This window comes from Podarcis pityusensis (genome assembly GCF_964106645.2).
Source record: "Podarcis pityusensis genome assembly, chromosome: 9".
Lineage (NCBI taxonomy): Eukaryota > Metazoa > Chordata > Lepidosauria > Squamata > Lacertidae > Podarcis > Podarcis pityusensis.
This window is the reverse complement of record NC_138034.1, coordinates 22,776,496-22,790,481: the sequence shown is the minus strand read 5'-3', so window position 1 is coordinate 22,790,481 and position 13,986 is coordinate 22,776,496. Positions and strand designations below refer to the sequence as shown.

Genomic DNA, 13,986 nt, shown 5'->3' with positions numbered 1-13,986 from the left:
GCATTGGAATCACACCAGCATTTGTACCTTTCTTCTCGGCACACATCTAATACTTCTTCCCAGTAAATGTTTCTAAAGGTCTTCTCTGCAGTTGTCTTTCTTGTTGCAGTTTAGCTTCTTCCTTTTCTTTTTAGCCAACTCAGAATATCTCTGGTCAATTCTTGGATCCAGTTTCAATCAGGAACTGCCAGACTCATACCCTTAAGAACTCAGTGTGCTGTGGTCACCTGCAGATCTTGCAGGAACAAATGACATCCACCTTTGGATGCCAGCGTGGTGTAGTGGTTAAGAATGGTGGACTCGTAATCTGGTGAACCAGGTTCACTTCCCTGCTCCTCCACATGCAACTACTGGGTAACCTTGGGCTAGTCACACTTCTCTGAAGTCTCTCAGCCTCACTCACCTCACAGAGTGTTTGTTGTGGGGGAGGAAGGGAAAGGAGAATGTTAGCCACTTTGAGACTCCTTAAGGCGAGTGAAAGGTTGGATATCAAGTCCAAACTCCTCCTCCTCCTCCTCCTCCTCCTCCTCCTCCTCCTCTTCTTCTTCTTCTTCTTCTTCTTCTTCTTCTTCCAGATCAGACTACAGTGGTACCTCGGGTTACATATGCTTCAGGTTACAGACGCTTCAGGTTATAGACTCCGCTAACCCAGAAATATTACCTTGGGTTAAGAACTTTGCTTCGGGATGAGAACAGAAATCGTGCTCCGGCGGCACGGCGGCAGTGGGAGGCCCCATTAGCTAAAGCGGTGCTTCAGGTTAAGAACAGTTTCAGGTTAAGAACAGACCTCTGGAACGAATTAAGTACTTAACCCGAGGTACCACTGTACTACCCATCTCACTTTGTACTATATAGCCTGACTGGCAGAAGCTCTTTGGGAGCACCACCAAAGTTCCTTCACATCGTTTGCTACCTGATCCTTTTAACAAGATATGCCAGGGATTGAACTTGGTAGGGAACTTCTACGTGTGCTTTTCTGCTGAGCTGTCTTGCCTCCCAGTGATTTGCAGATCATAGTTCTTGGTTCTAAGTGCTGTGCTGTACCAGGACTTAATAGAGGAAGTTTTAATGGTTTTTATTTTAAAAACGAAAAAGGGGTTTCCTGCTCTACTGCTTGTCTCTACCCAAGCTGACCCCATGTCCCCCACCCGCACTTCCATATGCCTCCATTTTGTTTTTTAAAAACAGAAATACCTTCTCCCCTCTACTCTCTCCCACTACCTTTGAATACCATATTGTCTTACAGTGAATGTAACAAAAAGACTTCATCATCTTAACAACAACAAAAAGAGACATTGCACATTCTCTTGTAATTCATGAAAATATTTAATAATTTTTAAATTTTATTTTTAAAATGGAAATATTGAAGCATTCAGAAATGGGCAGCCTGAACAATCAGCCACAGAACATGAGCCTTTTCCACCCTATTTATATCACGAAATGCTACATTTCCTCTTCCAGCAATGCTCTTTATTAATTCAATTTACAGGCAGATTGTGGAAGAAAATGATTTATTTGCTTTGTAAAGTGACATAATAGCAAATGATGTTGCATATTTAAATTTAGTGGGAGATACAATAATAAATTGGGATTCTCAACAAGGATAAACCTACACTCAGCTCTGCAGCTCCTCTGGGGTTACAGTATTGGAAAGAGGGGAAATCATAAAAAAATTCTCATTTTCTCCTTCTGAAAGGCGCTGATGGGGGAGCTAAGTCACTTCATTATACCTGACCAACTATTGCCCAGCCAAACCTGGGTATCCTTTGAATTTTGCCTTCCTAAACTCAATGCAATGACTTTAGGTTTGGTCACATTCCATTGCACAGCCCACAAACACAAGCATCAGCTACATTCCTGTCACTGAGATTTTAATCCACAAGGTACCACATCCTCAGAACACTAAAACTGTAGAGGTCTACCATGTTTTGGCATGCACTTATTAGAACTATGAGAATGTACTCTCAGCTTCACAATTAACCAAATTAACTTTTTGAAAAAGCATACAAGGGCAGCTACAAACCTTTTACACTGCCCTCTAATAAAAGCACAATGTAGCCACTGGTACTTTCCCAAGCCTGTTACTCTATAGCATGACCTTTTTATGTGCCTATCTCAAGCTAACAACTGTCCCCCAAAGTTACTACCCTACAAATACCTTAATTAGCGCACCTGTCCACACGCACCCATGTTGGTTAGTGTGGTGTAGTGGTTAAGAGCGGTGGACTCGTAATCTGGTGAACCGGGTTCGCTTCCCCGCTCCTCCACATGCAGCTGCTGGGTGACCTTGGGCTAGTCACACTTCTCTGAAGTCTCTCAGCCCCACTCACCTCACAGAATGTTTGTTGTGGGGGAGGAAGGGAAAGGAGAATGCTAGCGCTTTGAGACTCCTTCGGGTAGTGATTAAGTGGGATATCAAATCCAAACTCTTCTTCTTCTTCTTTGTGGCTTTTCACTGCCTGCCACCAGCCAGGAGTTCTTCAGCAGGGGGCTGGTGAGAGCCTGGCAAGGGGACACCTCTGCGCAGTCCACCTCCGCCCCAGCCCAATGCAAAGAGGTTTTGGATTGTTCTACCAGACACCAAATTATGTACATAAATAAACCCTAGCCTTCCTTGCAGAAAAAGCTGTGTTGTTAAAGATGTCCTAAAAGGCATAAAGAACCAACACATGCTGTTATTATGACAAAGAACAATGCATGTGCTGTTTTCTAGATAGACAAATAAGGAAAAAAGCTTTATAAAGCCTGAATTATTTTGTTTCACGTATGTGGAGGTTGAAAACCACACAAAGGTTTGAAGAATGACAAGAGCAGGTGGCTAATCATGTTTTTCTGCCCTTTGCAAAATGCTTTGCAATAATTTTCAGAATTCTAGTAACCACAAACTGTCATAGGCAGTGGGCAGATGCGTCCTGGTCTTAGTTCTGCTGTATTTGTTTCTGCCTGTGGCAGAATTTCATTGACAGAGCAGACACAACTCATTACTTCAAGGGTTCGGCATAGTTCTTGAGGAAGTGAACACCCTGAAATGCCATGACCTTTTCTAGCAGAGGGGGGAAATGGCACTAAAAGGGGGGCACAATGATGGGGGCACAAGGAGGAAATGAGAACAGGAGAGAAACTCAAAAAGTTTTTGAAAGATTGCATATTTTCAGCACATCATTATGCTTTCATGTGGGTGCCACTGAATATGTCAAGGGAAAAATGCTCTACAAATTGTTGGGCCAGGGGAAAACCACTTAGCACTTCATTTTTAACAAAATGTTGCTAAGAATTTGGATAGTATTCACTGCAGCATGTTAAAAGGAGGGGGGGAGTCTTTCTGCAGTCATAAAAAAATCTGATTGACTATAATGGGGGTCAGGATTTCACCTGAAGACATTTATGGAATATTAATAAAGTGATATGTCGTGAACTTCAAGCCACTTATTTCAGAGTATTGTTGTGCAAGCCCCCAAAAATGAAGTCTGTGAGTTTACCCAGAATAATTCTACTGCAGTTAATGTGACCGTTCTGGCATATGAATTGCAGCATAAATTGAGGTGAATTTATAATAGAACTAACACTCTTATAAAAGGAGGCAAAGTTTGACATACATTTCTTTATCCTAGAAGCCAAGCTCAATGTAAAAAGCAGGGCTGTAAGATCTCCTCATCAGACAACGCATGTAAGTCAGGCACTTTTTTGTCCTCCCTAATCAAATAGTTGAATAGCTTTATCTCTGCACATTTCTCTTCATCACTCACATCAAAGGACTTCCATCAACTAGTGGCAATGATTGCCCACTCGATGCTTCATAAAGGATACGTTACCATTGCACATTTCTGCCTTCCCTAGTAGTTAGTTTATTTTAGCACTAAGCTGTTGCTATTAATATTGCTTCTGCTGTTGCTTTGGCTAAATAGAATTGTTGCAATAATTTGATTAAAAAATATATATTCTTTGGTATACACATAATCTTCACTGCATGGGCAGATCCACACTGCTTAGTAAAATCTTAATGTTCAGAGAACTGGCAGAGAGTTTAAGAAAAACATTTTACTTCTAGGGAAATGAGTGAAGTTACGGACAAGTGTTTGGGCTTTCATCTGCAAGACCTGTAAATAAGATATTGGTTTATCACAGCAGTTTTGCCTTTCAGCTGAATGTGGGACCACATGTGGCAATAATATAAATCCCATCATCTTAGAGTGGTAATTCTATAGAGCCAAAGCTGTCAAAAGAATTCAGTGACATATATTCCTAAAATTACTAGGACCACTATTCAAATGACCTTGCAATTACCACCGGTAAACATTCCGGATGATCAGGCAGCAAATATTCATTCAAAGGAAATAGTAATGTTTATATTGACAGCTGCTCGAATTTCCATTGCTGAAAAATGGAAGACATGGCATAATTTACAGTTAGTTGTCTTTGTGGTAGAAAAAGGTCTGGAATTTGGCAAAGTATCCGAGAAAATAACACACAATATAAAAGTCTTGAAAGGATCTGAAGACCTGGGATATTTCTATGCCAGTTGCTGGGGATTTATCACTTAGGCTACTGCAAAAGATCTGCAAAGTTATCTGCCTGTTCCAATGCATGAAATGTGGACCTCATAATTGTGATTTATAAAATTTGTGCTCCTCTTCTGATCTTGTGTAACTGTTAATATTAGATGCGTGGCTCTGTAATGTGACAGTGAAAACAATTGTTCTTTAATGTGTATCCCCTAATTGTATTTGCTGTGCCTTTTTTTTGCTTGTTTTATAATTCAATAAAAATCTTTTTTTTCCCTTTCTACTGCTGAAGACGCTAGGCCCTTTCTAGTAGCCTTGAAAGAACTGCAAACAGATGGAAAATACAGAGAGTATCTGATTATCATGAGGGCTGCAGTGAAATATACGGGGTCATCTGATGCGACAATGAAAGTAGTGACATAGATGTAAACTGCCTAAGCAGCTTCTCTGTGTAGATGTCAGCAGATGCTACCATGGTCCCTGTTTACCAGGATCAACCCCCGTTTTTGATACTTGTTGTCCTTAGAGCAATTTGGGGTGTGCCTTGGGGGGGGGAATAGTGTGCTTAGATTAACTGCTCTCAGATATACGGCTTTAAATGGGCTCTGAGCTAGTTGTGTGCTTCTCAAAGACTATGGCAGAGATTCTCAGCCTGTGATCCGTGAGCTCCATCCAGGTGGTCCACTAAACACTGTGGAAGAATAGAAGACCTGTGAACTGGGCCTTGCACTTGATTTACTTTTTCTTACTATTGAGACTGAGGCTGTTTTTGACTAGAGCCAGATTGTCAAATAGGCTAACAAGTCTCTGATCTAGAGCCTATTATTTTCATCATACAGCATTGGTGTAGTATGTCACTTTTTTCCTTTAAAAAAATTACCAAATAAAAGGTAACTTTGCTGAATATGACCTGAGCCTAAAACTGACAAATATTGCACTTGACTTTACAAAAACTTTGCTTTCGAAGAAAGGCGCATTCATTGCATTAGAAAGGCAAGGCTATGGTTATTGCAACTTGAGTTATATATCTGTACTCTGGCCTGAAGAACAAACAGAAGCTTAATAAGTTGTCCATTCACCGTAATTGTCAAGCGGTGCATGGAAAAGAAAGCTTAAGAACTGCTAGCCTGAAGGATAATTGTATCAGATGAGAGACCCTTCCTTCCTGTGGTCTCCCCACAGCCTGCTCCACATCTCCTGGCTATCTGCTGCTGTTGTTAAGAGCCAGGATTCTGCTAGTGGGTCTAGCTGAACTATTAGCCGCAAAAGCCACGTTGTGGTGAAAAGTGGCTTATAAATGTTATCAGGAAAAAAATAAAATGAATGCCCATAATCATAAGCACTATGACAAACTTGGGGAGCTCACCATCTTCCAGGTCTTCCAGAAGGATCTGACTGGCTGCTGTTAGTACATTCACTATACTATAGTAGAATAGCTGAAGCCTGGTCTCCCCCAGGAAGGAAATTTTTACACTTCCATATTTAAAGTAGCTGGGGTTATTTTGTATGATCTGACCTTGTACAAACAAAAAACAAAAAACTAGTAGAAGTTCACAAAAGGTGCAAAGTCTATTCCTTGTGGCAATGTATCAAGTGACCTTTGAGTTGTCAGAACACCAGTGAGCACATTAAATTGTTTTTACAGACAGGGAGCTTGTCACGCTCAAAATGCGTTGGAATGGTATCATGCATTGTTGTAAGGAATAAAGATGTCCGTTGCTTTATGTTTCAGCTGCAGTTTTTGTGTGGCCTGGACTGCAATGAGACCTTTAGAAACAAAGGCTATGCACACATTAGCGGATTGCAATGCAGTGAGATCGTTCCCCCTGCCACTTTTCAAGTTGCATTCTTACATTGTTTTACACACCAGAGAGAGGGCAGGGATATCTTCTGGGGTTTTCCCAAAAACCTCTGGAGCAGATTTGTGGGGAGAGGAAGTTCCACTGCATAAACAGAAATTCTTGTGCAAATGGGGCAGTTTTGTCCGCTACAACCCAGTAACTTCAGTCCATAACTATCGAGAGAGAGAGAGAGAGAGAGTTATGTACTGAAGTTCTCACCCTGGGCCAGCAGGGGGATACTGTAGATAGTTTTCACTCAGGTCCACATATGAAATAGGGGATTGAAAGTGACGTTCAGTGATTGGATAGTTACAGAAAGTGGTTACTGTTGCGCTGTAGTGGAGCTCTATATAAGCAGGCTGGCTGAACCCTTCAGTTCAGTTCTGGCCTGTGAATAAACAAGAGCTGTTTGAAGAATCGCTGTGTCGTCTGATATGTTCACCCACAACTTAACACTGGCGAGGAAGTATATATATATATATATATATATATATATATATATATAGCCCTTGCATTTAGATTGCAAACATTGGCACTGGCAAACAACAAAATGTCCAGTAAGCCACATAGGGTCTGAGTGGAGGAACTAGAAGGCCAACCTATTAATGCCCCATGCTAATAAGATTTTTAGGAACATCTGATCAGCATAGAAATCAAAGTAGTTACTATACTGCCTTTCAGCTGGAAAGATATGGGTGGTTTCTGTTTATCAAAACTCATAAGAATATAAGAAGAACCTGTTGGACCAGCCCAATGACCCATCTAGTCCAGCATCCTTTTCACAGATGCCTGTAAGTAGGACCTGTGCATAAACGCATTATCACCTCCTGTGGTTTCTGGCAACTGTTATTCAGAAGCAATGCCACCTCCAACAGAGCCATTGATAGCCTTTCCTTCCTTGAATTTGTCTAAGTTCTTTTTAAAGCCATCTAAGTTGGTGGTCCATATAGTTAAAGCTATGCTTTTCCCAGTAGTGAGAGCTGGACCATAAAGAAGGCTGAAGAATTGATGCTTTTGAATTATGGTGCTGGAGGAGACTCTTGAGAGTCCCATGGACTGCAAGAAGATCAAACCTCTCCATTCTTAAGGAAATCAGCCCTGAGTGCTCACTGGAATGACAGATCCTGAAGCTGAGGCTCCAATACTACCTCATGAGAAGAGAAGACTCCCTGGAAAAGACCCTGATGTTGGGAAAGATTGAGGGCACAAGGAGAAGGGGACGACAGAGGACAAGATGGTTGCACAGTGTTCTCGAAGCTACGAACATGAGTTTGACCAAACTGTGGGAGGCAGTGGAAGACAGGAGTGCCTGGCGTGCTCTGGTCCATGGGGTCACGAATAGTCAGACACGACGAAATGACTAAACAACAACAACAATAAGTTGGTGGCCATTGTTGCCTCCATAGTTAACTATGCACTGTTCTGAATCTTCCAACATTCACCCCATCACATGTCTGTGAGAGAGGGAAGGAGAAAAGCTTCATATACTTTATATATGTCACGCATAATTTTATTAACTTCTAGTATATCACTCCTTACTCACCGTCCCCTCGATCATTTCAGCAGACTTTTAGCTGTGGTATTCTGTGGACTTCTAGCAGAAATATTAACAAGCCTGTGCACGCACAGTAAATCAGTTCAAATTTTCAAGAGTGTTGTCAGTTTTTCTTGTGCAAGATCCATAAGTGGGGCGGACAGTCCTTGGTGCATAGGGCTAATTTAGAAAGTTTTTGAAAAGTGCACTTCAACCCAGAGCTAGGTCTAAAAAAGAAAGACTAGAATAAAAGTACCCCTTCAAAAGATAGAAATTGCAACATAAAGTAATGAGTCATCTCTGTTAAGTAGGAAGAGGATATTATCCTCTTGATGATAGAATCTTAGAAATTTTCTATAAGTGGTCTTTGCCTCTAAATCCAAGCTGAAAGCAGATTAAGGGAATCGGATTTCACTAGGAAGTTCTTTGAAAACACCAGTGGAATCGCTGGAGCTGTAGAAAAGTTCAGGTGGTAGAATATACCACTTGTGTTGAACTTGCTGTTTTCTGTTCCATTCGTAGCATCTCTGTGTGGACCATTAGAAAATCAATGGAGACTGCCCACAGGCTAGGAATGTGTACCCTCAATGCATGCATCAGATCCGCCAGACAGAAACAAAATTGTGAAGGTATAAATCTCGTCTGTGTGTTTAGGACTGGAGTGTAAGACAAATAAAACAAATATAGCTAATGGGCCTTCTTCTAAGGCCATTGTTTCCTTCCTTACGCATGATGCATCCAGAGGAGCAGTGAACTGTGCTCTGAAGAGGAAAAACAAACAATTATGCTCTGTCTGGTTATATCAGAATCTGCACAGACCTAGTTCATTATTTGTAAGCTTGATGTACCATAGTGTACGTGTGCATTCTTCACTGACAGCAATGTAGTTTCATAAATTGCTGTTGTGCAGCCCATTAAGAAAGTATAGCAGCATGTACCCCAGTATTACTAGAAGCAAAAATTGTTTACCCTTTACCCATAATCAGAAGACAGGGGAGGGGCACTTATTGGAATTGACAGGAAATGTTTAACCTCTCATTTCTCATATTTACCCAAAAATGAGTCCTGCTGATTTTAATAGAACTGATTTCCCAATTAAAATGTATTTAGAACCAGTGCGTTAAATACGGAAAAAACCAAACCAGAATAATTTAATTTAATTCCCTTAGTGATTTTGGAAAAAATAAAATGGATTTTCTGATTTTCAAAATGCAGGGTGCAGGGAGATGCAAAATGTATGAGATGGTATTGCAACAACCCAGGAGCTCCCTAACAAGGCCCTTACCGCTGAATATTGCTAGGTCACTTGGTCCATTGAGTTAAGACTCCCCTTAAGAGTCCTCTCAACAACCAGCTACCAACATTTGCTGAGAGCAATAGGACTCTCACTGTATATGTTTAATTTTGTATATCAGTACAAGATACTTGAGATGAGACCTGCTTTTTCTGAATCCTCCCAGACCACTTTAATTTAGAAGCATTAAACAGATTTATTTATAGAAAAGGATACTAGAACAAAATAAAGAATAAGTTTTACAACCATAACTAGACATATCTGACAAGCCTTTTTCACAGCTATCTTCTTTATCTATGCCATCATTCTCTCTCTCTCTCTCATTTCATTTGTCTTCATTCTCTATACCGCAACTCCTCTTCGTCTGCCATTCACTTTGACCCCACCCAGCATTTCACATCTCCCAATATGAAGAAGTCGCTAAAATTCTATTTGGGGCAAGACACAGAATCAGAAGAAACCCAAAGCGCTGAAGTTAAAATATCATTCATTGCCCTTGAAGCAACTCTGTGAAGTAGGTTAGAAAGACTTAGTGATTTTCCCAACACGCAGCATAGATCATTATGGCAGATTTGAACTTCAGTCCAGATCTAGCATGCTGTCTGTTATATCACGCCATTTCACCATCATGAACCAATCCCAAAATGTTTCTACACTTTACAGACACATGTAAAGCATTTCAGACATGTGTAATGGCTTGGAAAGATTAGAGCCCTGTTGTGATAACAAAGGAACTGAAGACTTCACCTTAATATTTGTATTCTGCAAAGCTACCAATTTTAATTCCCAGATTTGTCATTTTAAAAATGTCGAACATATCACTTCTGAAAAGGGGGTAGTTTATGGGTTGCCAATGGCTGCAATTTTCATAAGGTAAAGGTAAAGGGACCCCTGACCATTAGGTCCAGTCATGGCCGACTCTGGGGTTGCGGCGCTCATCTCACTTTACTGGCCAAGGGAGCCGGCGTACAGCTTCCAGGTCATGTGGCCAGCATGACTAAGCTACTTCTGGCAAACCAGAGCAGCGCACGGAAACGCCGTTTAGCTTCCCGCTGGAGAAGTACCTATTTATCTACTTGCACTTTGACGTGCTTTTGAGCTGCTAGGTTGGCAGGAGCAGGGACCAAGCAACAGGAGCTCACCCCGTCGCGGGGATTCAAACCGCCGACCTTCTGATTGGCAAGTCCTAGGCTCTGTGGTTTAACCTACAGCGCCACCCACATCCCCGCAATTTTCATAGTACTGAGCTAAAGGCTACAGGAGATGTAAAGTCCCCTGCTTCGGTCATATGGAGGATTGGGTTCTGTGCCTGCTGAATAGAAGCACATTCTAAAGCTTTCATGTTCTTTTTACCTGGGCACAAAGAGTGACCTCATTATTCATTTCTCGCCTATGTTACAGAAATGATATTACAAAAAAAGATTTTCCTGATCTCAAAAGTCAAAGGTTAAGTTGCCATATGCTTTCAGGCTATTGAATGGCATGTTATAAAACCTCGGTTGTTTACCTTAGAGTAGCAAATTTTTATGTATGTAGTATGTAACACACACATCTTCAATATTCTAACTTAGCTGTGTCAAAAAAAAAAGTGCATTAAAAATTGACACTCATGGGATTAAAATGTGCTGTGTTTCGTTGTGATCAGACCACTGAAAAGAGTTTGGCAACTGACCTTTCCGGCTGGTACATTTGAAATAAAAGGAATTATGTTACTTGAAACAATGAGAAGAAATGTGGATGCCAATACGAGTTTTGTAAAAGAAAAAGTGGGAAGATGTTATTATCTCTCATCGTAAAGCCCACAAAGTATGCCCACAACACTCATTTACAAATTATACACAATTCCATATAGTTTTACACTGCAATTTTGCTTGCAGAAAATGGTTTTTGAAAGCATGGATAATTGTCACACCATGACCCTTCATAAGCTTTAAGAATAAGTTCTGGAATGTTAAAAGAAACAATAATGATTTTGTTTTATATTTCAGAATGGGTTTGGTAACTTTCCTTCTGCTAATGTGCTTCCAATTTTAGACATTATGCTGTTATTGCAATCACAATACGATGGTAAAAAGGTAACTTGGAACTCTAGTCCGGCCTCCAGAGACAAGCAGTCTCTGCTTTTTGATACTTGACTTGTTTGGCAAAATATTATACAAAAAGGCATATTGAAACTAAATTATTCTCATTCATGTAAACTCTTTGCTACCTCCCTCCCTCTCCACTTCATGTAGGCAAAAGATACCAAAACAAGCAACAACATTAGATCAAAGTTTATTATTTCTTCACCTGAATTTTCAGGAAATGCCTCCGTTATGTCACAATGATAGATCGATAGATTGACAGACAGACAGACAGACAGACAGAAAGACAGACAGACAAAAAACCAGCATGTGCACAATGGAACCTCAGCAGCATTACAGGTTGTCAAGTTTGAGCAAATGCAGAGATCCTTTAGAAGTCTACTGAACTGAGCCTTTCTCACTTTGTGTGTGATGCCTAGCCTGGGACTATGCCAATAGCACTAAATAAAGGGTTGGTTTCTTACTGCTGTCAAATGAGTCTCACCAACTGGGGTGCAACTAACAATGCCGCTTATGGTGTCAGTGATCAAGCTGGGATATAAGGGTTTAGGTAGCCTCTATGGTAAGGTAAAGGTAAAGGGACCCCTGACCATTAGGTCCAGTCGTGGCCGACTCTGAGATTGCGGCGCTCATCTCGCTTTACTGGTCAACCCAGCTTCCGGGTCATGTGGCCAGCATGACGAAGCCGCTTCTGGCGAAGCAGAGCAGCACACGGAAACGCCGTTTAGCTTCCCGCTGGAGAAGTACCTATTTATCTACTTGCACTTTGACGTGCTTTTGAGCTGCTAGGTTGGCAGGAGCAGGGACCGAGCAAGGGGAGCTCACCCCGTCGCGGGGATTCAAACCGCCGACCTTCTGATTGGCAAGTCCTAGGCTCTGTGGTTTAACCCACAGCGCCACCCGCGTCCCCAGCCTCTATGGTACCCTGGTCCTAAATTGTTCAGGGCTCTGTAAATTGCCACAAGGACTTTGAACCTGGCTTGGTAGCAGATGGGCAACAGTGCAGATGTTTTCAGAATGGTGTCACATGTTGTCAGCCTTGTTCCCCCATCAGCAATATAGTTGCCACATTCTGCAACAGCTGGAGCTTTCAAACCAGCCCAAGGCATAGATAGATAGAGAGATAGAGAGATAGAGAGATAGAGAGATAGAGAGATAGAGAGATAGAGAGACAGATCCAACACCAGCAGCGAGATAATCTTGTTACCACATAGTTGAAGGATGAATGTTCCTCCTTCAATAGTTTTTCTTCTGGACCATGTATCTATTTACTGATTTTAAAATTATTGCAAATCTCAAGGGTTGTTTTTTTACCATTTGGAGAAACACAGTAAAAAAAGGAATTAAGTTTGCTCTGCAAGAAGCTGTTTGTAAGGCTCAGTGGAAAAATAATAATTTTGTTCTACGTTATTATAAAATCTTCCATGGCATTTTTTTATCTTGAGACAAACATTACTGTAGTTTCAGTGACTTTTCTTACTGTCCTAGTTCTCAAGAGCTATGAATAAAAACTGAATCTCTTTTTTAGATCTAGAGAATACCGGGGGGGGGGGGGGCTGTGTCTGATTTTGCCCACTCTAGTCATCATGCGTTTTTCATTATGTTAAAATGTGGCTGCAGGAATAGCTTTTGGTAGTAACTTTTTTGCTTTTTAAAAAGACAAAATTATCCATGAGTAAGGACACATTACTGATTCATTGCAAAGAAAATTTGAACTTGAGCAACTTGGCTCTTTATTTTCTCTGGGCACAATCCATTAAAAAGCTCTCCTGTGTAAGTGAATGTAAGCACTAGCTGTGTCACTCGGGGAAAGCAAACTTCAGCCTTTAAGGGCCGTTACTAAGGTAAAATAAAAAGAGACGAAAATAAAAGCAGGAATTAATAATGGTGAGTTGGATTCAGACTAACTTGGTCTCACTTAGTCCCGAAGATATCAATGGGATTAAAGTGACCCATAACTAACTTTTCACTTTGATTGTTTTCAACTAGTTCTAAGTACAACCATCTCACTGAGGATACAGCTGTAAGCAAAGTTTTCTCTGCTCATCCATAAATACGGACTCCAGCTATACAGTGACCCATGTTTACTACAATTCTGCAGTCATTCGTGTCCCAGAGACTGTTGCATTCAAAACAATGGTTCCATGAAATAAAAAATGAAGCATGGCTTCACTGTGTAACATGTTTGTTAGTGTTGTCCTGTTGACAGATTCTAGGCCAGTTAGGGATTGCATGGTTGCTAAAGAATGTTGTTCATGCAGGGGAAACTAGGGGGAAATGACTTTGCTTACCTTAGGAGCATGTCTTTCCCCAAAATGTGGAAGGGGAGTTGCTAATTTAGGCATGGTTAAAGAGGACTAAGTGTACAAGAAAACGGCCACAGTAGCTGCAAGAGATTTATTTCCCTACTTACCCTGTTGGGGGTGGAAATGCGCAATCACCAGATGCTTAAGAAATCAGTCTTTACAGAACTGTTGTATGAGGTGGTTTTACAGACCATGTCTACAGTCTGTAAAGCTTTGCCCTGTATGGTAAAACTTGTAGATGACACTGCACAAAGCTGCCATGTGTGATGATTTTGCCCACCATTTCCACATTTAGATAAACCCCCAGTGTAATGATCCTTTATGAAGAAGACAAGGGACAGTCCAAAATAGAAAGTAGAATTTAACAACATTGTGCTTTAGTCCATATTGGTACATTCCAGACTTTAATGGATACAACTCTCATC

The 13,986-nt window shown here is 41.0% G+C and overlaps 1 protein-coding gene across 3 annotated transcripts in view; it reads left to right on the top strand.

The window, feature by feature from the left end:
* EXOC1L (exocyst complex component 1 like) overlaps positions 1-13,986 on the top strand; it is a 113,138-nt gene that overhangs the window by 37,305 nt on the left and 61,847 nt on the right. For 2 of the 3 annotated variants that reach the window (XM_081020594.1, XM_081020596.1), the window contains exon 2: positions 3,612-3,667. The exons of the other annotated variant lie outside the window; for it this stretch is intronic. Coding sequence is in view for 1 of the 2 variants with exons in the window: in XM_081020596.1 (XP_080876722.1) it covers positions 3,612-3,667 (56 nt within the window). In the remaining variant the exon portion in view is untranslated. The remainder of the gene's footprint in view (positions 1-3,611; positions 3,668-13,986) is intronic. 3 annotated transcript variants of the gene reach the window in all.